The sequence below is a fragment of the Hemicordylus capensis genome, chromosome 2 (genome assembly GCF_027244095.1).
Source record: "Hemicordylus capensis ecotype Gifberg chromosome 2, rHemCap1.1.pri, whole genome shotgun sequence".
Lineage (NCBI taxonomy): Eukaryota > Metazoa > Chordata > Lepidosauria > Squamata > Cordylidae > Hemicordylus > Hemicordylus capensis.
In genome coordinates, this window is record NC_069658.1 from 214,916,425 (window position 1) to 214,940,964 (window position 24,540).

Genomic DNA, 24,540 nt, shown 5'->3' on the forward strand with positions numbered 1-24,540 from the left:
AAAGGCCTTGGAGGGTTTTGATGCTGGTGCAGACGGTGATTCTGTCTTTGCCCTGGTGGGAACTTGGAATAGAGAACTCGCCAGGGCAGTAGATATGATTGCTCCTAAGCGTCCCTCCAGGCCTGCTTCTAAGACAGCCCCCTGGTACACCGAGGAGTTGCCGGGGATGAAGCAGTTGGGTAGGCGACTGGAACGCAAGTGGAAGAGAACTCAAACTCGGCTCGAATCTGACAGGATGCAGCATAGAACCCATTTGAAAACTTACGCAATGGCAGTGCGCGCAGCAAAAAAGCGTTTTTGGTCAGCGCGCATTGCGTCTGCGGGTTCATGTACGGCAGAGTTATCCCAGGTGGCGAGGAGTATGATTTCTGCTCCTTCTGCCCCAAATCTCTTTCAGCCCTATCTTATCCTGCTTAGCTAAGGGTCTGCCCTTAGCTTCCACAAGTTAAGCTCTCCTCTCTGTTCTTAGAACTGAAGCCTGTAGTACTGTGTATATAATTTTAATTGTTAAATCTTCTGTTGACTGGTCAGTGACTGTAATAAAGAATCAGACTGGTCATGATAGGAAATCCAAATTAAATTTGGGGTATAGAAGATTTTTTATTTATCAATCATATTTACATATTGCTTTATATCTATCCGTCTCTTTAGTGTTTGAGCTAAATGCTTTCTTTGTTTACAAAACACTAGTCTCAATCCTTTTTCAGTGACGTTTAGAATTTGTTCTTTATGTTGCCTTTGAATCTTCTAACCTGTTTCACCTCTTCCAGATGCTGTGGTGCTCTAGCTCAATGTTGGGTCCCCAGATTGTATTGGACTTCAACTCCCATAATCCCCAGCCACAGTGGCCTTTGGTTGGGGATTATGGGAGTTGAAGTCCAATAACATTTGGGGACCCAACGTTGCTGGTTTGCACTGTAACTGATAATCTAACTGTCTGAAGTGGTGCATTTGAGAGGCTGTGCAGTACAGTGGCTATAGGTGGACTCGGGAGAGCTGGTTTCAAATCCCCACTTGGCCATGAAATTCCCTGTGTGACCTTGGGCCAATCCACCTCCCTGTCAGCCTGACCTACCTGTTAGGGCTGTTGTGACGATAAAATGGGATACCTTCCACTCTGAACTCCTTGAAGGAATGCTAAGATATACAAATGTGTCTCCATCTCAAAGTGTGGCCTACCATGAAAACTTGACACACACCAGCATTGAGATGAACATGTACTTATTGGGGGCGGGGAAGTACAGCAAAAGAATTTCCTGCCCAGAGCAAGGGGTTGGACTAGAAGACCTCTAGGGTCCCTTCCAAATGATAGACTTGATGCATTTCCAAACCTTTGCTGGTAGATGCCTCTTGGCTAGCAAGGTGTCCCTATTTAGGGTTGCAGCTGGGAGTGGCGCTCATAGGAACTGGTCTTTCCAGGTTGCAAGCTGAAACACTCATGCACACTGGGAGCAGAAAGTCCCTTTTGCAGGTGGCAACAGGATAACAAGCAATTAATTGGCCTGTGAAATGTGAAGCCTTGTCAGGTGGCAGGTTTCTTCCAGATCTATAATCTGGCCAGTAATCTGTAATCTGTAATCTTTTCTGGAATTCATAAAGGGATGTTCTGTGGCTTGGTCTGAGTTGGTAATGACATCTTGAAATATTTTATTTATTTATGTATTCAGAGCGGTGTACTACATACTTAAGTTTCTCCTCACAACAACCCTGTAAAGTAGGTTAGGCTGAGAGAGAAGTGACTGGCCCAGAGTCACCCCGCAAGTCTCATGGCTGAATGGGGATTTGAACTCGGGTCTCCCCGGTCCTAGTCCAGCACTCTAGCCACTACACCACCCTGGCTCTTTTTAGATAAGCAAGCAGGACTCCTTTGCCAACTTAACTTAAAATTAATGGGGAAAATATGGTAACTGGTACACACTCAAGTGTGGGTTCCTTTCATATAGAGGTCATTCACACAATCAAAAATTGTTCTACCCAGGTGTGTTACCTTGTTTCCACACAACTGAAAATTGGGAGCACACACAACTCCCAAAGCCGAGTAAAGGTAAGGTGTGCCTTCGAGTCAGTGTTGATTCCTGGTGACCCCAGCCCTGTGGTTGTCTTTGGTAGAATACAGGAGGGGTTTACCATTGCCATCTCCTGCACAGTATGAGATGCTTTTCAGCATTTTCCTGTATCGCTGCTGCCTGATATAGGAGTTTCCCATAGTCTGGGAAACATAGCAGTGGGGATTTGAACCGGCAACCTCTGGTTTGCTAATCAAGACTTTTTCCCGCTGCACCATTAGGTGTCTTAGAAACCTGAGTAGAACCATTTTTTAATTGTGTGAATGACTTCATAGGCTTGCGGGGGGCAAACATACTGAAATGAGGAATAGGGAATTCTCTGCTGCAGTGAATAGGCTTTATATGCTTGTTTGCAAATTAAGGCAAACTCTATAAAGTAGAATGTTATATACATTGTGTATTAGAGCTCACATATTAACAGTGTGGATGAGTGATTCATGTTTCTTTTTGATATGCAATTAGAATACTAAATTGCTACCTTCTTCTGACTGCCCTTGCTTCTTGGCCTTTATACACAATAACCTGCTGCATGGAAATGTAGGAAGTTTTATTTTTCCTCCATCACTTCTCTTTGTGGTAGAACTTCTTACCTGGGCTCTTTCCAGACTAGCTGCTGGAACAGCAGCAAAATGCCTCCGTTCAGGAAAGTCATATTCGGGATGTAAACAGCAGGGGGAGCAGTCTCTCGGCAACTAACGACCCGAAAAACAGCAACCTTTTCATGCCGGATATATGAGGTCCTTGCTCTATCTCATGCAGTGATTAAATTCGAGACAAGGCATTGGCAATGTGACCGGCACCCTGCTGTCTGTGTAGGGACTGCGGTGTCACAACGCAGGAAGTGTGGAAGCACACTTCCGAGATGCGTCCTGACCCCGTTGTAGGGTCTAATCTGGAAAGCGGCCTTGTGAACTTCTGGGGATGAAGCTGCTTTGAGAAAGGCAAGAGCATAGGTTAGTTTTTATTTTTAAAAGTTGCTATGTGAGTGGGACTAGGCCTTGCAGAAGCTGAGCTGTTGCTCTGAAATATGTAAAAAGATACTTACAGGACATGCACAAGTGAAAATTGGCCCCTTTAAAATCAGCATTAGGTGGGCAAGACACCCGACTGGGAGGAAAAACACTCCCAGGTTTCTTTAAAAAGTTATGAAATGGGCTGCCCTGTGTGCAAGTTAAGCCACAAATATGATTTGAAGCGGAATAGAGATTTATAGATCTAACCGGAGTCCCAACCTTAGGTCTCCAGATGTTGAGACCAAAACTCCCATCATCCTCATCACAATGGTCAACATGGCAGGGGATGATAGAAACACATCTGGAGAACTAAGAACCCCTTGATTAAAGGATGGTGTGGAGGCATTTAATACAGAGAGGTCTTTCTCTCCCTTCCCTTCAACAAGAGAACCCAAGAGTGGGTGTGTGGATCACCCAGTGAAACTGAGTGACAGTAGGTTAGGGGCAGATCAAAGCTTACCATTCACTTGTGGAACTTTCTGTCACAAGATGTGGCGACAGGTTGCTGGCTTAGATGGCTTTAAAAACCAGGATTCATGGAGTAGAGGGCAATGAGCTACTGTTAGTCATAATAGTTTAATGGAACTCCTGTGTCCAGTGGCAGGATGCCTCAGAGTACCAGGTGGTAAGGCCAGACAGGGGAGGGCCATTACATAATTTTTATTTTACATTTTATATCCCGTTCTTCCTCCAGGGAACCCAGAGCAGTGGGTTTCTTAGGTTTCTCCTCACAGCAACCCTGTGAAGTAGGTTAGGCTGAGAAAGAAGTGACTGGCTCAGAGTCACCCAGCTAGTTTCATGGCTGAATGGGGATTTGAACTCGGGTCTCCCCGGCCATAGTCCAGCACTCTAGCCACTACACCACGCTGGCTCATAAGTGCTTTGTTTGTGAGTCCCCCTGAAGCATTTGGCTGGCCACTGTGGGAAATGGGATGCTGGACTAGATTGTCACCTTTTTTTTTTTTTGGACTGGCTTTATTCCTTTGCCTTTAGGAACCTAGGAAGCTGCCTTCTACCAAGTCAGACTATTGGTCCAACTAGCCCAGTATTGTTTACACGGACTGGCAGCAGCTTCTCCAAGGTTACAGGCAGGAGTCTCTCTCAGCCCTCTCTCAGAGATGCCAGGAAGGGATCTTGGAACCTTGCAGATGCTCTTCCCAGAGTGGCCCCATCCCCTCAGGGGAATATCTTAGTGTTCACATGTGTAGTCTCCTATTCCAATGCAAACCAGGGCAGGCCCTGCTTAGCAAAGAGGACAATTTATGCTTGCTACCACAAGATCAGTTATCCTTTTATGGAGTAACTTGGTCCATGGAACTAAAGCATGCTGGGTTTTTCCTTACCACATCTTCATGCCAGGAAAAGCTTCATCTGCTGAACCTCTCTGGATGAAGCTGCTGTTAGACCTCTTATCTAATCGTTGGGACTCTTTATGTTCTTAATCCTGCATATTCATTGTAAACACAACCCTGCATTTGAGGCTTAGGTCCCAAGGCCTGATACCTGGAGCTATTAGAAGAGAGATGCAGAAATGCATTGCACATCCCAGGCTGAGTCCTAGTACTTGATGTCCAGTTTCCAAGAAGAGGTATAGTTGGGGCAGAGTGCAGAGGGCTTTAATTAATGAGGACCAGAAGCTTGCAGAGTGTTTGGAATTCGAAGAGAGAACTTACCTTGCAGGGTTGTTATGAGGGCAGATAAAGGCAGGGGAAGAATGTATCCTGCCCTGTGCAACTTGGGCAAGTTTAGGAAAGAAATGGAATAAGAAAACTTTGACATATGCTTTCAAAGTCCTCTATGTCAGAGGAGTGAAATGGTGACCTAAATGGGGGTATACCTGGAGTACAGGGAGGGGGAGGAAATGGTTTTAAACTAAGCCATGCAAGAGATGGCTGCGGGTTTGTTCCAGACAGCACGAATGAGCAAAAGATAGAATTTCATGTGGTAAGACTTAAAAATTCATTGTGGCATATGCTTTCATAGACTGTCTGTAATCTGTGAATATTTCTGTAATAGTAATGCTTGCAAAGCTTTCAGGCACTCCAAGTTTGTGGTGTTTGCTGCCACGGACCAGCATGGTGACGTCTCTGGAAGTGGTTCACACAGACCCAGAATCCGACTGAATTGGGAGCAGATCCAATCAGCAGAGGTGGGACCCATTTCTGCTGAACCGGCTTAGCAAATCTGATTGAACTGGGAGCAGATCCAATCAGCAGAGGTGGGACCCACTCCTGTTGAATTGGCTTAGCAAGATCAACTGAACAAGAGGGAGAGTGGCTTTGTCAAATTCTCGCTACTCCCAGCAGTGTGGGGTTTTCTAGCAAACGCAAAGGAATTGCTCCTCTTTAGGTGGCTTACAGTTTTGATCTTCTGCTGTCTATTCATCCTCCTTGGCCTTTGGTTAATTGCATCTTCTGCTCACTTGACTGGATTTGCTAGTCCTAAGAACGCAAGAATAGCCCTGCTGGATAGGTCTAAAGAAGCCTATCTAGTCCAGCATCCTGTTCCACACAGTGGCCCACCGGATACTTCTGGGAAGCCCACAGGCAAGAGGTAAGGGCACGCCCTCTCTGCTGCTGCTGCTCCCCTGCAACTGGGATTCTTATTTATTTGTTATTTCTCTGTGTAAACTGCCCTGAGCCATTTTGCGGTATAGAAATCTAATAAATAATAATAACAAATAATAGGTTAGCTGTTCTCAGGCTTGGGTCCCCAGATATTGTTGGACGACAGCTCTCTTTAGCTCAATGATTCCCAACCTGGGTTCCTCCAGATTTTGCTGAACTACAACTCCCAGCATCACCAGTTACAATAATTATTAATTAATTAATTAATTACATGTATATCCCGCTCTTCCTCAGAAGAGCTCAGAGCAGTGTACAGGCTTATTTTTATCCTCACAACAACCCTGTGAGGTAGGTTAGGCTGAGAGATACATGACTGGCCCAGAGTCACCCAGTGAGTTTCATGGTTGAATGGGGATTCGAACTTGGGTCTTCCCAGTTCTAGTGCTGGGAGCTGTAGTTCAGTAACATCTGGAGGAATCCAGGTTGGGAACCACTGCTTTAGCCATTGTGGCTGGCAGTGATGGGAAGTGTAGTCCAGCAACATCTGGCGACCCAAGCAGGGTTAGGATATCCTGTTTTTCTGCAGCAGTGAAACGGTTGCCCTTCTGGAATTGTTCCCCAAACAGGGAGTTTAAGGGCTGCAATCCTGTAGATGCTTATCTCACAATGAGAGTAAGTCTCATTGAGCTCAGTGGATTTAATGCTGGGTGGACCTGTCTAATCCTGTCATCCCCTGGGTTTGGCATGATGGGAGGTGTAGTCCAACAAACTCTGGGCACCCAAATTTAAGAACCTCCACATCAGGGTGCGTGGGACTGCAGCCTTACTTCCAAGTTGAAGCATGCACACAGGATCAGCCTGGGAGCCTTGCTGGGTTGAAAAGTTGGTGCCTGCTTAATTCGAGTCGATGGGACTTAAACATGCCGAGCTCTGGCTGGATCGCAAGCCCTTTTTAAAAATTTATTTTATTCATTCATTCATTCACATTTTAACACTGCACGGTAGGCCAGGGGTTCTGAAACCTGGGTCCCCAGATGTTGTTGGACTACAACTCCCATAATCCCCAGCCACAAGATGGGGTTGATGGGAGTTGTAGTCCAACAGCATCTGGGGACCCAGGTTTCAGAACCCCCTTTTTAGGCATTAAGAAGCTGCAGTTGCACTGCTCTAGGCGTGCTACCTTGCAAGCAGACTTTTTTGTACCTACTTTTAATAATGGCGCGGAACTGTAAATGGGCTTCCGAAGTACCAGGCGCAGCGTCGCGACTGCAGAATTTCGTGTCTAGAGTGTCGCGTAAGAAGCGCGGTGCCCTCGCAATTCGGAGGCTGTCTCTTTAACTCTTATAAAATCCTTCGCAGCGTTTCTCTCGTTCCTACGCCGCTCCCGGCTGCGAGTTTGCATAATATCGCGAGACCTTCCCCAGGGCGGTTTTTTCAATTTCTGGCGCGCGCCGACAAGCGAAGAGAGGCGCAACTTTTTTCCCCATTAGGTGGCGCGCATACTAGCCTGCTAAGGAGGCGGGGATGGAGATTGGGAGCAGGCAAATGGGCGTCGTAGGCGGAAGAGACGCGAGCCAATGAGCGGGGGAAATGCGGCAGGAGGCGAGGTCAAGTGGAGAAGGGGAGAGGAAAGAGCTGGTGCTAGGTTGAGAGGTCGCGGTGTTGGATATCCTGCCGTCTGCTGGGTCTGAGGGGAGAATCGGTCTGTGGGGTGAGGAGTGGGGCGGAGGGGATGGAAAATGAGCCCCAATGGGGCTGCCCTCGGGGGGAAAGGGGAGCGCATGGGGCTGAGAGAGGGGGTCACCAATAGGCTTGTAGGGATTTTTTTTGTGTGGGAGGTTGTCTCAGGACTTAATGGGCTGCCTTGGCCTTTGAGGCAAGGTGGGGAGCACCTATGTCGAGGCATGGCGGTCTCCCTGGGGCTTGGCTTCTTGGGGGGGGAAGGTGGTGGGCTGAGAGAACAGGGAGTCAGGGGGTGGGGAGGGGGGAGAATGGGGGTGTATATGGGAGAGAACTGAGGTCTATGTGGGGGAGGGGTTAGTGGTATGGGGGGGAAAGGATTTGGAATGGTGTGTATGGGGGCTTGTCGGGGAGGAGACCCTTTGTGGGGTGGGGCCATTGGATCTTGCTTGGGAAAGCCGGGTGGGGGAGGCTTGGTGTGGGCGAGTTGCTTGTGAAATCTGTACTGAATGTATTGGAGGACGACTCCTGGGGTGCAGGATTGGGTTGTGGGGGCTGCAGGGTTTGTGGGAGACGGGTTGGCGGGAGTCAGTGGATAAAGGCAAATGGTATGAGAAGCGCTGCAGATGTGAACGGAGTCTGAAGCTGGGGTGGAAGGTGGCGGTGGGGGATTATGGGGAGTGGGTGGCAAGAAAAGAGGGGCAATGGCTTCCAAGGGGGTGCAAGCACTATCGAGGCTAGCAAGGGTTGGGCAAGTGTGTGTGTGCACGCGTGCAGTTTTGCACATGGAGTCAACGTATGCCCGCTTGTAGGACAGAGGGATTGAGCTAGGGTGGGAATGACGGGCCTTTGCATTGTGGGTAGTGTGGAGAGGATTGGGGTGCTTAGGGCTGGGCGTAAAGTCACTGGAGCAATCCCCCTGCCCACCCGCTTTGAGTGGCATGAAGGGATAAATGCGGGGCAGGATGGGACTGAGGACACTGTTGGCTTGAAGGGTGAGCAAGGAAAATAGCTGTGCTTGGGAATATTTGGATCTTTAGGTGTGGAACTATGTGTGGGAGCAGAGGGAGAAAATGGGTGTGAGTGGACTACGGGTCAGGGGTGGCCCATCTCCTCATTCCCCTCCACTTCATCACTCTCCTCATGTTTGTAATCTGCTTTCTGTGCTTGTCCAGAGATACCGCCACAATGTGGATCCAAGTGCGCACCATGGATGGGAAGGAGACGCATCGGGTAGACTCTCTTTCCAAGCTCACCAAAGTGGAAGACCTCCGGCAGAAGATACATGAAGTGTTCGGGGTGGCACCGGATAGACAAAGGCTCTTCTACAGAGGCAAACAGGTACCTGACTCCTGTTCTTGCCTTCTTCAAGTTCCACCATTTCTTCACCTTGCTCCCCCATTGGATCTTTGTGTGTGGTATGAACCTAAGAAACATGTGTTTTGAGTCTCGAGTAGGAAAACAGTGCTAAACCCAGAGCTGTGAATTTGCGCCAGCATTTGAAGCCTTATGATTTTAAGTTTGAATCAAAGGGGCTCATAAAATACAGATGCAGTGGCCAGCAGAGTTCTGAAGCTTCAAGTTGCTTTACTAAGCAAATGTCTGCTGTTTCACATTTTTACCTGCAAATCAGCTTGTTTATGTAGTCTTGAACAAAATGCTGCTGAAACTTGTTCCTACAGGGCACAACACCATGTGTAGCAGCTGCTTGATTGCTGAAAGTTAACACTGACTGAGGGTTTGCAGGAAACATTTAGTTAGGTGGTTTAACTTGAATTATATAGTGGTTTAAAATGAGTGACACTGAAGAGTCTGACTAAGGGGCCTCCTTGGTAAGGGATGAGTTGAGAAAACAAAGTTTGAGGGTTAACCCCTTTTAAAAGGTGGAACAAAACCCAACCCTGAATTGCACTGCCATCTAGCGACTTAATTTGAACAGTGCTTTGTGTTCATGCATGCTCCTTGGCCTTGCTCTTAGGGTATTTTGAAAGGTACTTGCTCTCTCTGCCAGGGACCTGCTGAAATCAAGGTTCTAGTAACACTCTCTTGTCACTATAAAATGTTGTTGCTGTTTCTCTTAGTAAATTGAGTCCAGACTGAGTCTTATCTTTATAGATAAGTCTGTGTCCAAGTCCCTCCAGATATTAAAAGAGGTTGCTTAAACTTTTTTGCATCTCCAGTGTTGGCTCGGAGTGTGTTCACAATGAGAAGGAGCTGGGATCTGCCTGTTTTTCTCACTGGCTACTGTGATAACGAAGTGCTGATAAGAGTGTTACTGCAAAACCTGGAGTGATGTCATGTCTTCCTGTTGTCTCCTGGTCAGAACTTGAGGTGCTAGTTTAATGCACGGGACTCTCAGGGGTTTGGTGGCCTTGCTTCACCAAGTGACTGCTGGCCTCGCTTAGGGCTGCATTGGAACTATCTCCTGGTTAAGAGTCTGGGCCCAGAGAGGTTCATTAATTGCTAAAAGGCTAGTGCTCCAGAACTGGAAAGCCAGGGTAATAGACTTGTTGGTGCTCAGGAGGCTCTGTCACGTACCAATACCGTCACCTTAGGCAGTGGAGGGAGGGTTGTACAGTGATTCTGGGAGGTGTGAAGGAATGTGGACAGGGTTATAGTCTTCTCAACCTTATTGCTATGATGTTAGAGTTGTACTTCTACTTTAAGCACCCCTACAACTTTTAATACACTTTAAATTAAGGCAATATTGGAGATGGCTGACTTGAAGATGCTATTTATATGTTATTGGGGCAGCTGCGGAATTGAGATAGGCATGTTTACATGACACTATTCCTGGTGGTCTGGGTGTGATCAGAACTGTTGCAATACTGTCTTAATTTGGGTGGGTGTTGAATTAAGTAGTTTAAATTTGCATTTTAACCCATTGTTGTATCTGCTAAGCTTGGATACAACATTCCTCTGCTAAGGTGGAGGAATAATGGCTGACACACAGATGCAATTACCCATGAGCAGTCCTATTGATATTATACTGCTTTTCAACAAAAAAGTTCTCAAAGTGGGTTCCATAGAAAAGGAGTAAGGAGAAGATGGTTCCCTGTCCCCATAGGGCTTGTGAATGAGAAAGAAACACCAGCAAAAGTTGTTGGAGAGACACTGTGCCTCTGTGGAACATCTCATTGTTCTCATGAGAAACCTATACACAGGACAGGAAGCCACGGTCTTGATGGAACTTGGTGAAACAGACTGGTTTCAGATCAGCAAAGGAGTAAGACAAGGCTGTCTACTTTCTTCTTATTTATTCATTTTATATGCTGAATATATACTGAGAGGATCTGGATTGGAAGAAGTTGAGCATGGTTTTCAAGTTGGAAGAAGAAACATCAATACTGGAGCCAGCATGGTGTAGTGGTTAGAGTGCTGGACTAGGACCAGGAGACCAGAGTTCAAATCCCCATTCAGCCATGATACAAGCTGGGTGACTCTGGGCCAGTCACTTCTCTCTCAGCCTAACGTACTTCATAGGGTTGTTGTGAGGAGAAACTCATGTAGTACACTGCTCTGGGCTCCTTGGAGGAAGAGCGGGATATAAATGTAAAAAAATAAAATAAAAATACATAACCTGTGCTATGCTGATGACACCACTCTGAAAGCTCAGAATGTGGATGATCTGCAAGCTCTAGTAATGAAAGTCAAGGAGCACAGTGAAAAAATGGGACTACGACTAAATGTAAAGAAGACTAAACTAATGACAACAGGTACAACAACCAGCCTCAGAATTGACAATGAAGACATTGAAGTGGTGGATGGCTTCTGCCTTTTACGATCGACCATCAACAGTCAAAGATCCAGCAGTCAAGAAATATGCTGCAGACTAGCACTTGGTAGGGTTGCAATGAAGGCCTTGGAAAGGATATTTAGATGCTGTGACGTGCCTACACCTACAAAGATTAGAATTGTTGGGACAATGGTTTTCCCTGTGACACTCTATGGATGTGAAAGCTGGACTTTGAAGAAGCAAGATAAGAAAAAGCATTGATGCTTTTGAACTTTGGTGCTGGAGAAGACTTTTGAGGATACCCTGGGCAGCCAGGAAAACAAACAGTTGGATCATAGAACAAATCTATCCAGAATTTTCATTCGAGGCCCAAATGACCAGGCTCAAACTATCATATTTTGGACACACTATATGAAGATCCAGCTCCCTTGAGTCCATAATGCTGGGAAAAGCTGAAGGAAAGATGAGGATGACCAGCAGCAAGGTGGATGGACTCTATTATGACAGCAATAAATGTACCAGAGAGACCTTAAAGGCCAAGTTGAAGACAGATCATCCTGGAGAGAATCTATCTAGGTGGTCGCTAAGGGTCAACACTGACTTGACAGCACTTAATCAATCAATCACTTTGAAAGGTGTCTCTGCCCAGTTAGCTGGGCCAACTGGGCAAAGAGACATCTCCTTGTAGTACTGTTTAGTCTGGATGTTGGCCATTGTCTTTTAGACCAGCTTTCAAGCTATCTTCCAGTAAACCCTGGGGGTTCCTTTAGTGAAAAGAGCAGTAATGGACAAGCTTTCCTGAAAGACAGTTTGTCTTCTACTGCTAAAGTATTGTTTTTGAAATGCATTAACCACAGGGAGTGTTGGATTTTTCCAGGGCACCCACATAGGGAGAGAATCACCAAGTAAGTCTAACACAGACATTTTGAATTTCAGAAGAGGAAACTTCTCTAAAATGAGGAGTATGGAGCTGAAAGGGAAAATCAGGAGAGTCACTTTGCTCCAGAGTGCATGGAGTTTACTCAAAACCACAGTACTAGAAGCCCAGTTAGATTCTATACCCAAAAAGAGGAAAGGTACCACTAAGTCCAGCAGGATGCCAGCATGGCTAACGGGTACTGTCAAGGAAGCCATAAAAGAAAAGAAGACTTTCTTCCGAAATTGGAAGGCCTGTCCAAATGAAGAGAACAGAAAGGAATACAAACTCTGGCAAAAGAAATGCAAGGCAACAATAAGGGAGGCGAAAAGAGAGTTTGAGGAACATTTAGCTAAAAGCATCAAGGTGAATAACAAAAACTTCTTTCAACACATCAGAAGCAGGAAACCTGCCAGGGAGGCAGTTGGGCCATTAGACAATGAGAGAGTGAAAGGGATTATTAAGGAGGATATGGAGGTTGCAGAGAAGCTAAATGAGTTCTTTGCTTCCGTCTTCACGGCAGAGGATACTGAGCATATACCTGTTCCTGAACCAGGCTTTTCGGGGATGGTGGCTAAAGAACTGAGCCAGATAGAAGTGATGAGAGATGATGATCTAAACTGTCTGGAAAAACTGAAAGCTAACAAATCACCAGGGCCGGATGGCATCCATCCAAGAGTTCTCAAAGAACTCAAATGTGAAATTGTTGACCTCCTTGCTAAAATATATAACTTCTCTCTGCAATGGTTGACAAGCACTGTGATATTTATTTATTTATTAATCAAATTTGTACACCGCCCCAAACTTTCATCTCTGGGCGGTTAACAATAGCATAAAACCAGTTAAAACATATACAAAACTTGAAACAATTTAACAATTTAAAAATCACCCACAAAACCTTAAAATTTTAAATAACTGTGCTGAGGGTTCCCTGAAAGCAGAATATCTGGAATCCTTTGCTGCTTTGCTTTTGCAGAAAAGGCTGGCTTCTAAGTGTTCACAGGTGTTGAGACTTAAACTTCTTAAATTCAAACAATGGGTTTGCAGAACACCATGATACGGTGCATAAAAGGTACATTGTGCTAGTGTTGTGTGTTTGTCATCTGCTAGGCTGGAGGCAGTGGAAGGGGTAGTAAAGTCTTTGATTCCCAGGAAGCTGAATCAATATGAATGATTTGTTGCCATCAGCTATCCAGGTAGTTGTGAGCTGAGGATGCTTGACTTTGTGAAGTCACTAATTAGTCATACAAATGTGGTGTTTGCTATGGATGTTGAAGATCTGTATATAAATAATGTTTGTGTGACTAAACATGAGAACACACTCCACATTTTCTGCTTCTGCTAATTGTTTCCAGCGTTAAATGCATTGAACGGAAGTGGAGTCCATCTTGGCCAGTATCCTATTACCCACCACAATAGCTGACCAGATGCTCCTGGAAAGCCACAAGGAGGCCTAGGCAAACAGCCCTCTCCCACAGTTCTTCTTGGTATTCAAGGCAAAGGGCATCTGAACTTGGAGGTGGCATATAGCCATCAAGTCTAGTAGCCAGTGAGATACTTGTCTTCCATGAATTTGCCTAATCCTTTTTAAAAACCCTCTAGGCTAATGGCCTGCCTTCATACCTTATGGCAGTGATTTCCATGAACTAATTATGCACTGATTTAAGTAGTAGCTTCTTTTGTCTGTCCTGAATCTCCTGCTAACAAGCTTACTTGGATCATTCCAGGTTCTAGTGGTGTTGAAACCTGGCCGCTCTTGGTTAAGGGAGAATTGAGGAGATTGGCTTATACGTGGTCCTGCAGGCAGTGTTCTTTCTAATTGTTTTCATCCGTGTGTGGAATGAGTGTGCAGTGTGCGCGCATGTATATTCAGTGGGGCCTTCCTGATTCAATCTAAGCGGGATCTAAAATTAACTGAGTGGATGTATTTAAAAAACAAAAACAAAACCCACACACAACTTGTGTGCACGTGCATACGCCTTAAGAGGGAACACTGCCTGCAGGAGGGTGGTTTTTTTTTTTTTTGGCTTTTCAGTGATCTTTTATTAAAGAGATAAAACATGTCTCTGCTCCTTCTCTTCAAGCAACTTGCCTCTAGCCACCAGTATGAAGAACCTATCAGTGCCTCTTGCTGAGATTTGAGAAGCAAAGCTTCTGCCCCTTTTGCCCTGACCAGTGCTGAGTCCCGAGCAACATTTCTGGGGAAGCCCTGCCCTGCCCTGGCTAAACAAAGGGGAAGACACAAGGCACAGATGCTTGGCTGGCAGGTGCCTCTCTGATTAGGGAATGAAAGTTTGCCTGGGAGCCTCTGGGGTGAACTTACCTTTCTTCATGAGAAGAGTAATAACACGCCAGGTACATGGGATGACTTGCACTCCTCTGACTAGTGTGAGGAACATAGCTGTTGAGCCTCCTGAGCGTGGGAGCAAAAGCCCCATCTTGAAAAAACAGATTTTTAACACTTATATGTACATTCCTAAAGCTTAGAATGAGACGGAGATGCACCTTGCAGAAACCAAAATGGCAGTACCTGGACTAAGTTAGTCATGACTAAGTCCGATTGAAATTTAATGAGACTCATGTTAGTCATGACTAACTTCTTGTCTTGATTTCAGTAGTGCTTAGCCACCTAATGGTACAGTGGGGAAATGACTTGACTAGCAAGCCAGAGGTAGCTGGTTCAAATCCCCACTGGTATGTTTCCCAGAAACATTTATATCGGGCAGCAGTGATATAGGAAGATGCTGAAAGGCATCGTCTTATACTGCGTGGGAGATGGTAATGGTAAATCCCCCCTGTATTCTACCAAAGACAACCACAAGGCTCTGTGGTTGCCAGGAGTCGACAGCGACTTGATGGCACACTTTACTTTATTCCTGACTAATTTAGTCTGGATGCTCCCTGATAAACTCTTCAGATGTTAGCTATAGATTTGCAGCGTTGGCCTTGGAGAAGTGCTTAACTTCTTTCTCCATACTTGAAATATGTGAGTTATGCTCATCTGTCTGCCTACTTCTCTCACAGTGTGGTGAGGATGAGAAGGTTAAAAGAAACCTCTACACCTTTTTCAGCACATTAAAATTTTACTTGGGAACATAGGAAGCTGCCATATACTGAGTCAGACCATTGGTCTATCTAGCTCAATATTGTCTTCACAGACTGGCAGCGGCTTCTTCAAGGTTGCAGGCAGGAGTCTCTCTCAGCCCTGTCTTGGAGAAGATGCCAGGGAGGGAACCTGAAACCTGTTGTTCTCAGAGCGGCTCCATCCCCAGAGTGGAATATCTTATAGTGCTCCAACTTCTAGTCTCCCATTCATATGCAACCAGGGTGGACCCTGCTTAGCTAAGGGGACAAGTAATGCTTGCTACCACAAGACCAGCTCTCCTCTCCTTAATAAACTTTTATAGCATTAACATATACATAGAACTGCTGGGGGAAGTCATTGGAAGACTTGGGCTGGTGTGTCATCACTACGCTTATACTACAGTACTTGGCTCTGGCTGTCCTTTTCCATCAGGAACTTAGGCAAGTACTTTAAACTCTGAACCAGTGACTTGGGCAATAAGGGTCTGGATGATGGGGTGGGGGGAAGATACTGACACTGAATAATGCAAACAAAATAGAAATCCTTACTGCATCTAAACTGCCATAGGGCTGGTTGTGCTTGGTGTGACAGGTGAATATGTTTACTCTTCTTTAGATTAATTCAGGTATTCTCAAACTTGAATCTTTTGGTCACTGGCTGGGAATGATGGGAGTGACAGTCCAACAACAGTGGCTTCTCCAAGGTTGCAGGCAGGAGTCTCTCTCAGACCTATCTGGAGATACCAGGGAGGGAACTTTGCACCTTCTGAATGTAAGCATGCAAGTGCTCTTCCCAGAGCAGCCCCACCCCCTAAGGGGAATAGCTTATAGTGCAGCTCACACATAGTCTCCCATTCAAATGCAAACAAGGGCAGCCCTGCTGAGCAAAGGAGGCAATCCATGCTTGCTGCCACCAGACCACCATTCCTAGTTTGTGCTAGCTTCAGCATAGTATTTCAGAAAGCTCCTTCTTCAGGAATCCTGCCACCTATTTGTGGGGGTGGGGGTCTGGCTGCGGTGGCTTGTTTGGTGGCAACTATAAACCAGGCCTTCTCTAGGGTTGCCCTGAGCTCTGGAATACACTCCCAAATGAAATCAGAACTTCCCCATCCCTCCAAACCTCTTTTATCACACTTTTAGTTTATCAGGCTTTTAGTGTTAATTGATGGTTATTTTAATTCGTTTTATATGATTTAAGATTTTAGTTGTTTAATTGTAAACCACTCAGGTATTATATCTGGTATATAAATACGATAGAGAGATTTTAAAAAACCTGTGGAGTAAAAGAACAAAAGCAAATAAAATAAGAGGGCAGAGAGGGAGAGCTGGGCAGACAGCTGTAATGCCAGCATTGTTTTGATGTCTGCTTAATGGTGTATTGTCTTGCAGAAGAAAGGAGTTGTTGCTCCCCCCAGAGGGTCATTCAGGGTGCCAATGTGGGGGGAAGAGATAATTGAGTCTGATCTGCTGCTTTGTCATGCAAAAATGGGAGACTCCTTCTGGAGCTTTTGGTGGTAGGGCTTGCATTTCAAGTTGGAAGGAGGGAACTCTTTTCTCTCAGGAATGCCACTTGTTACCCTTGTGGTGGTGGTGGCGCTTCTTGGCTCCTGTTCCTTTCGGTGTATTAAGTGCAGTTTGATCACCAACTGCTGGCAAAGATGGCTGCAGTCCACTGCTACATATTGATATTAAAAAAGAAAAGTAGAGAGCGAGTGAGCTTGATGCATTCACCTGCCCTGGGATTCTTTAAAGATCTTGCAGTTATTATACACCCCAGGAATCTGCAGTGTGAGTACAAAACGGTGCCAAATCAGACTGTAAATTCTTCTCAGTTGAGGGCGTCTCTGAGGCGCTTTGTGGTGTGACAAATGCATGTGGACATCTTTGACTCAAGATGCGTACTGTAAGATGCTGGGCAAACGGAAAATGAAGCTGCAAGCTAGCCCCTTTCAGCTGCCTACTGGGAGGCCAGTATAAGAAAAGGAATTTAAAATGTTGAATCAATGAACACTCTGATAATTAATGTAGTGGGTGGTATAAGGTTGTTTTTTTTTTTAAAAAAGAGACAAATGGAAGAATTAAGGCCTTGTGGTATTTCTTCCAGCTTAGAGAGGCAACTGTCCTAATTTGTTGCACACAGTAGAGTCTGCAGCTGCTTCAAGACCAGCGTGAGTGCTGTGGCATAGGCTTTTGTGGGCCAGAGACGGATGTCAAAGTGCCTGGCCCATGACAGCTGATGCTACAATACATTTGTTAGCCTTAAAAGTGCCTTAAGACACTTGTGTGTTTCTACTTTGAGTTCAGCTGTATGAGAACATTGGGTTTTCTGGTTTTTTGGGTGCCCCACCAGGAGCAATGCCAGCCCTTGGCCTTTATGGAGAGCATTTCTAAAGGGCCTCTTTTGCATGGTCTCAGTGAACACCTTCTGGCAATCCTGTAAGACAGGCTGCTATTGCTATGTTCACATTCACTGGGGCTGAGCAGGGGAGAGAATATAGAGGACTCTGCTAAGATTTGAACTGGGGTAGAGTAGCGGGGAGGCGCTTTCTGACATGCTCTTTGCACTGCAATAGCTGTGGTCATCTTCAGACTCTTTCCTTTGGGTGCCTCTGTGATCAGAAGCGAGGCAGGTGGTGATCAAAGAGGGGACTGTGCTAGATGGACCAATAGTCTGACTTGGAATGAGGCAGCTTCCTGTGTTCTCTTTCTGTGAACCTCCTTGGGAACTTTGAAGGGCAGTTGAGAAATATATGTCACAGTGCTTGATGCTCTGCATGCAGAAGGTGCCTGGTTCAATCCTCAATGTCTTCATGTAGGGCTGGGGAAAAAACCCTCCTTTTGCTACCCTGGAGGGCTGTTGCCAATCAGTGCAGGTAATGTTGAGCTACATGGGCCAAGAGTCTGACTTGGCAGAAGGCAGCTTCATATGCTGGAGAGGATCCATTGGCACCTGTTTTACATTCAGAATGTCCCAGGTTCAGTCCTAGATGTCTTCATTTAGGGCTTGGCAAGACCACCATCTGAAACCCTGGAGTCCTGCTGCTAGTCAATGTAGGCAATACTGAACGGGCTAGACCACAGGTCTGACTCCTCAGAAGGTAGCGTCAACATGCTCATAAGCTTGAAATAAACTGGTGACTTGAATGTCACCATTTAGTCTCCCTCTTTCTCCTCCCACTCCCAAAGATACAGGTTGTGCTGAAAATAAATTAAGAAACTTGATAGTGATATTTTGGAATATCTGGTGTGAGAGTTGGGTGGGAAGAGTCACTTGTTAAAGGAAATTCATCATGTTGCTTAAAATGAAGGTGGTTGAGGTTGTGCAGAGAAGTATAACTGACCTCCCCCTCCCCACCTGCCTCACAAGTTGACTTCATGTCTTGGAAGCTTTTTGTTTTACATAGGAATGGAATTGAGCTTCACAACAAACAGAATCTTTCTTTAGCTGTTCACAGAACTGCTATCATGAAAACAAAGCTGGAGTCAAACCTAGCAATTTAAACTGAGCACAGGAAAGATTGAGGATTTTATAAATAGGAGTGTGTGTGTGAGGCGGAGGGGGGAGGGAGGGAGGGAAGCCCAGTAATTATGTAAACGTTGTTGCTATTGACTTCTGATGGTGTCTTTCTGACCCTTCTCTTGCAGATGGAAGATGGCCATTCCCTTTTTGATTACAGTGTTGGCTTGAACGAGATCGTCCAGCTGCTGGTGAGGCAAAGCCCGGCCATCCTGCCTCTGGTGAACAAAGAGAGGGACTCTGAACTTTCAGACACAGACTCTGGCTGTGGCTCAGGCCAAAGTGAATCTGATAAAAGCTCCAACAATGGGGAAGGGTCTGTGGAGATGGAGGGGCAACCCAGCACGACTGCTCAGGCTGACCTGGTGGACCCTGGTTTTGGATTCTACAAGGTGAGATGCTTTTGAATTGGACTGGAAGGTGCAAAGCTGTTTGCTTGTAAAGAACTGCCCTGCATTATTTTCTTTGAAAATTGTCGATACTTTATACCTTCTAAAGAAAATCCACGTAAAGGAAGTGCAAGTGCTTTTATACCAGCTTCCCAAAGATTGTGTGGTGTGTGTGTGCGTGTACTCACATCAGTGTTCTCTCATTCTTTTCATCTGTGTGCAGGATGAGTTTTGTTCTGGGCAGCAATACCAAGCCATTGTGTGTGCACGTGCATTTAGAGTGGGATATTCCTGATTCAACCTGAGCGGGATCTAAAATTAACTGAGCCGACATCCAAAAATATGTGAGCGCATGCACGCCTTAGAGAGAACATTGCATGCATATGTGTACTCACTGCAAACTTTCTGCTGGAGATCCCTAGCTCTTGTTTCATAAAACTGTAGTTTTTGGGGTCTCCCTGGGGCCAGTTCATGGTACTGTTTGAGTGCTGAGGCTGACTGGAGTCTGTGTCACCCGTGTTTCTCAACGATTTTAGAGTCATGGACTGGTACATTCTTCATGCACAGTTTCCCAGACCAGCAGTTAGTACTCCCTACTGGGGAGTGATGTCATGTGCAAAGGAGGCGGGGCTCAGGGTCCATGGAGCCCAGGTGAGCTCTCCAGAGCTCACTTCTAGGCAGGCAGCCCTCGCTGCTGGATAACATTCATTTCACTTCCTCAAAAATGAACATTATCCAGCAGTGAGGGCTGCTTGGAAATAAGCTTCAGAGAGCACCTGGCGGCAGTCCCCGCCAGCCCAAAATTGTTTTTTGGGGTGTGTGTGTGTGTGATTTTTATTAGTGATGCCTCACGGACTGACACCAGTCCGCGGACTGGTGGTTGAGAAACAATGATGTGGAGAAAGTTGAAAGAGTAATTTTTCTTCCTTTTGCATAACGCTAGAACCAGGGGTCATCCCATGAAACTGATTGCCAAGAAACTTAGGACCAACGAAAGGAAGTACTTTTTCACACAGCTTATAATCAATTTGTCGAATTCTCTGCCACAAGATGTGGTGACAGCCAACAACCTAGATAGCTTGTAGAGGGGTTCGGATAACTTCATGGAGGAGAGGTCTTTCAATGGTTACTAGTCTGAAGACTATAGGCCACCTCCAGAATCAGAGGGAAGATGCCTCTGGATACCAGTTGCAGGGGAGTAACAGCAGGAAAGAAGGCATGCCCTCGGCTCTTCCCTGTGGGCTTCCCAGAGGCACCTGGTGGGCCACTTTGTGAAACAGGATGCTGGACTAGATGGGTCTTGGGCTTGATCCAGCAGGGCTGTTCTTATATTCTTATGATGTGGCAGGCTGGAAAATTAAACATTGTCCAGGCTATTTTGCAAGCTTAGACACCAGAGGCAGTGCACATTACAGACCTTAGGTAAGCTTTCCTTCTAGTCTACCAAACCAGGACTCAGGCAGCAGCGCAGGAGTCGTGTGGACCTGCCTTTATGCCACAAGCCTTCCCATTCTCATCTGGGTGTGCCACAAACCTCTTCCTGCCTCTGGCACTGCTGTCAGCTTTGCAGGCTGACTACATGTGATGGTCCAGTACGTGAGGCTATTCTATGGAGAAGATTCAGTGAAGTTCAAAGGCTCAGTTCTCTTCAGCTAACAAGAAAAACTAGATGGGTGCTTCTTCCTGTTTGGAATGGCTAATTTCTAGGCTTCTGGGCAATAACTAAAATGGCTTCACTTTGGGCTTTCATCGTAGATCAACGAGCTGGTGGACGCCCGTGACACGAGTATGGGGGCCTGGTTTGAAGCTCAGGTTGTGAATGTGACCCAGAGAGGGAAGGCTGCCAGCAAGACTGGTGAGAGCGACGAGGAATCCGATCTGCAAGACAGCATTGCTGAAGAGGATATTGTGTATCACGTGAAGTACGAAGAGTGAGTTGGTGCATTTTCATAACAGCACTCTTTTTGGCAAGCGACTTTCTCCTGCAGCTAGAGTTGAACCTGACATGGCTGGCTGGATTTGGATGTCACTAGAGTGGCAAGCTGGGTGTGTGTTGCCAACTTGCTTTCTGAGTAGTTTCATATGTGCCATTCTAAAATGCACGGCTAACTTCTTGGTCTTTGTGACTGTGGGCCATTTTGCTGCATGCAGAAATGTGGTCTTGCACCTCCTTACAAGATACATCCTTGCCTAAAGGTCAGGAATACTGTAAACATGGCATTCTGGCCAAGGTGACACTAGTTGCTATTGTGGGTTGTTATGGCTTCGTAATGCGGAACTACATCCTGCATAAGCTGAGAATGGTCTTGGCACAGGGGCGTAACTATAACAGGGCAAGGGGAGACAGTTGTCTGGGGGCCCACTGCCTTGGGGAGGCCCTCAGAGGCAAGTCACATGACTGACTGCCTCAGCCGTGCACCAGCCTGGGCTTCCTTCAGTTGTATTCATCCTCCGAAACTGATGTGAGTGTTAAGACCTGGAGCTACCAGAACAGCATGTCTTTCTCTAGTACCATTAAATGACTTGCATCGTCCAAAATTTACAAAGCCTTTTTAAAAATAATTTAGGATGATGTTCTGCTGTGGCACATAGGATATGGGGCGGGGGGGAGAGATAGATAGATAGATAAATAAAATATAATTACTATTCAGCCTCATTTAAGAGTTCTTTACTTCATGAGCTGAGCTTCAGTGAGAGGGGACCCATTTTAAAATCTTCTGTCTCTGGGCCCATTCCAACCTTGCTACGCTCCTGTCCTGGCATATTCTCAGCAACTGGAAATCTCTGGGCCAAATCTCCCCCATCCCCAAGGAGTGTGTTCCTTGGCCCCTTGGTGCCAACCTAGAGACAGTGAAGTGTCAATGATGCCTGTGGCAACGGTACTTCTAGGCCAGTACCCTCTCCAAATGGAGTGACCTGGAGTTGCTGTCCCAAATCTATTTGAGATGCAAGTGGCTCTGGTGCAGGCTCTGTGCCTGCTGTCTCTCATACAATCTAGGGACTATGCTGACTGAAGTGAATGGGATCTCCTGCTCGCCTTGCATTCTGTGTTGGGGCCTGCCTGCCTTCTGGAGTCTGGCAAAGTTTGAGAACCTGTGGTTTAAGTACCTCTTGTGTTTATTTCTCAGCATTTTGGACATGCTTCTGAATTTGTGTGTGTAATGGTGCAGCGGGAAAGTAACTTGGCTAGGGAGCAAGAGGTTGCTGGTTCAAATCCCCACTGGTATGTTTCACAAACTATGGCAAACACCTATATCGGGCAGCTGCAACATAGGAAGATGCTGAAAGGCATCGTCTCATACTGCGCCGGAGATGGCAGTGGTAAACTTCTCCTTTATTCTGCCAAAGGCAACCACATGGCTTTGTGGTTATCGGGAGTCGACACCAACTCGACAGCACAACTTTACTTTATTCAAGTGATGGTGTCCTTGAGCTTGGACTTGAATGGCTGGGTAAAGTTGGCTGCGTTTACTTCATTGTTGGAATTCTCTTTTTCTTTTTTAAAATGTCCCCCACTCCAATAAAGCTATCCAGAGAATGGGGTTATCCAGCTGAGCTCCAAAGATGTGCGTGCTCGTGCCAGAACGATTCTGAAGTGGGAGGAGCTGGAAATAGGGGATGTCGTCATGTTGAACTACAATCCCGACGATCCAAAGGAGAGGGGATTTTGGTATGATGCAAAGATCCTGCAAAAGCGTGAAACCAGAACGTACAAAGAATTGTATGCCAAGATAGTTCTTGGGTAAGTGGTAGACCCCAAGGGAAAGGTCCTTTTCTAGCACCCCAAATGCTGCTTTGTTGCAATCCATGGATGACACCAGTTCAGAGATGGGTGGGGAGGGGAGGGGCGTGGCATAAGAACTTGTTTTGTTGAATTTTAGAGTTGTAAAGGGCTGAATTACTATCTAGTCAACATAGGAAGCTGCCTTGTATAGAGTCAGACCGTTGGTCCATCTAGCTCAGTATTGTTTACACAGACTGGCAGTGGCTTCTCCAAGGTTGCAGGTAAGAGTCTCTCTCAGCCCTATCTGGAGATGCCGCCAGGGAGGGAACTTGGAGCTTTCTGCATGCAGATGCTCTTCCCAGAGCGGCTCCATCCCCTGAGAGGAATATATTACAGTGCTCATGCATGTAGTCTTCCATTCAAATACAAACGAGGTTGGACCCTGCTTAGCAAAGGAGACAATCATGCTTGCTTCCACCCTAACAGCAGTGCTCCTCCTCAGTTAATCCCCAGTTACAAGTTAGGACTGTCCATCCAGCCATTTTGCTTCTTGACACCTAAAGTTTTGTATGTATCTGCCCTGTCCTGTTCGCTGAGCATTGTGGGGTGAGGGGGTGACTTGGAAATGCCTGGGTTTTGTGTCTCTTTGTGAATGGCTGGTTCTGATATGTTTCCCATCTAGAGATGCTGGGGATACTCTGAATGACTGCCGGATTACTCTTGTGGAAGAGATCTACAAGATTGAAGAACCTGGATGTGCAGTTCCACTTACCTCTGAAAGCCCGCTAAAAAGTGAGTCCTGTTCCTTGCAGTGTTGGTAGCCTTTTCCTCTACAGTTAGTACTGGTGGGTATCCTTTGATGAAAAGAGTGAGCCATGTTTGATCAAGACAGAAGACTCCCTCGCTCTAATAGGATGCAGCCAGATACAGGGAGGAGAACTGGTCTTGTGGTAGCAAGCATGTAAGCAGGGTCCGCCCTGGTTGCATATGAATGGGAGACTAGAAGTGCGAGCATTGTGAAATATACCCCTAAGGGGATGGAGCTGCTCTGGGAAGGACATCTAGGTTCCAAGTTCCCTCCCTAGCGGCATCTCCAAGATAGGGCTGAGAGAGATTCCTGCCTGCAACCTTGGAGAAGCCACTACCAGTCTGTGTGGACAATACTGAGCAAGATGAACCAATGTTCTGACTCAATAAATGGCAGCTTCCTATGTTCCAGATATTTTGGTTTGCTTGTAAGCAGCAGCAGGATAACAAGAGCTGGTCTCTGTCGTTTGTCTCCAGCAGTTGGCACTTGGCATACTGCCTCTGAATGTGGAAGCTCTTGTTTTTTATTTATCTATTTGTATCCCACTCCTCCAGTATGATACTGCTTGGGGTGGGTCACAAGGATAATATAAAGCTGGTACAACAATATACATGAACACAATTCCAATTAAGAATAAGACCCAATTTTAAACCACTTGTACTAAAGGTTTGGAAACCCGATCAGTAGAAGCAACAAACAAAAACTAAAATATGTCCCTTAAAAACTGAGAGAGAGAGATGTTGGGGGAGGGCATGGTGATGCTCTTCCATAGAATCCAGGAGTTGAGGGGCAACAACTGACAAGGCCCTGCCACTAGTCCTCATCAACCAACTCTCTGTCAATGACAGGGCTGCAAACAGGACCTCAGATATAGAGCAAAGAGTCCTGGCAGATTGGTATGGGTGGAGGTTATGACCACTATTCCTTTTAAGGTGTGCGCATGTGCGTGCTCTCACAAGTTCTTGGATGTCCGCTCCGTTCATTTTAGAACACGCTCAGGTTGAATTAGGAAGGCCCCACTCTGAATGCATGTGCACACA

The 24,540-nt window shown here is 46.1% G+C and overlaps 1 protein-coding gene across 8 annotated transcripts in view; it reads left to right on the plus strand.

The window, feature by feature from the left end:
* The window catches only part of UHRF1 (ubiquitin like with PHD and ring finger domains 1), a 43,236-nt gene that overhangs the window by 2,289 nt on the left and 16,407 nt on the right, over window positions 1-24,540 (plus strand). For 3 of the 8 annotated variants that reach the window (XM_053301678.1, XM_053301677.1, XM_053301682.1), the window contains exons 2-6: window positions 8,502-8,667; window positions 18,708-18,971; window positions 20,724-20,899; window positions 22,495-22,710; window positions 23,375-23,484. In XM_053301678.1, the coding sequence (XP_053157653.1) occupies window positions 8,515-8,667; window positions 18,708-18,971; window positions 20,724-20,899; window positions 22,495-22,710; window positions 23,375-23,484 (919 nt within the window). In that variant the 5' untranslated portion in view covers window positions 8,502-8,514. Of the gene's footprint in view, window positions 1-7,116; window positions 7,137-7,160; window positions 7,358-8,300; window positions 8,322-8,501; window positions 8,668-18,707; window positions 18,972-20,723; window positions 20,900-22,494; window positions 22,711-23,374; window positions 23,485-24,540 lie in introns of those variants that run through there. The other 5 variants (XM_053301685.1, XM_053301679.1, XM_053301681.1 and 2 more) reach the window with 5 other exon arrangements.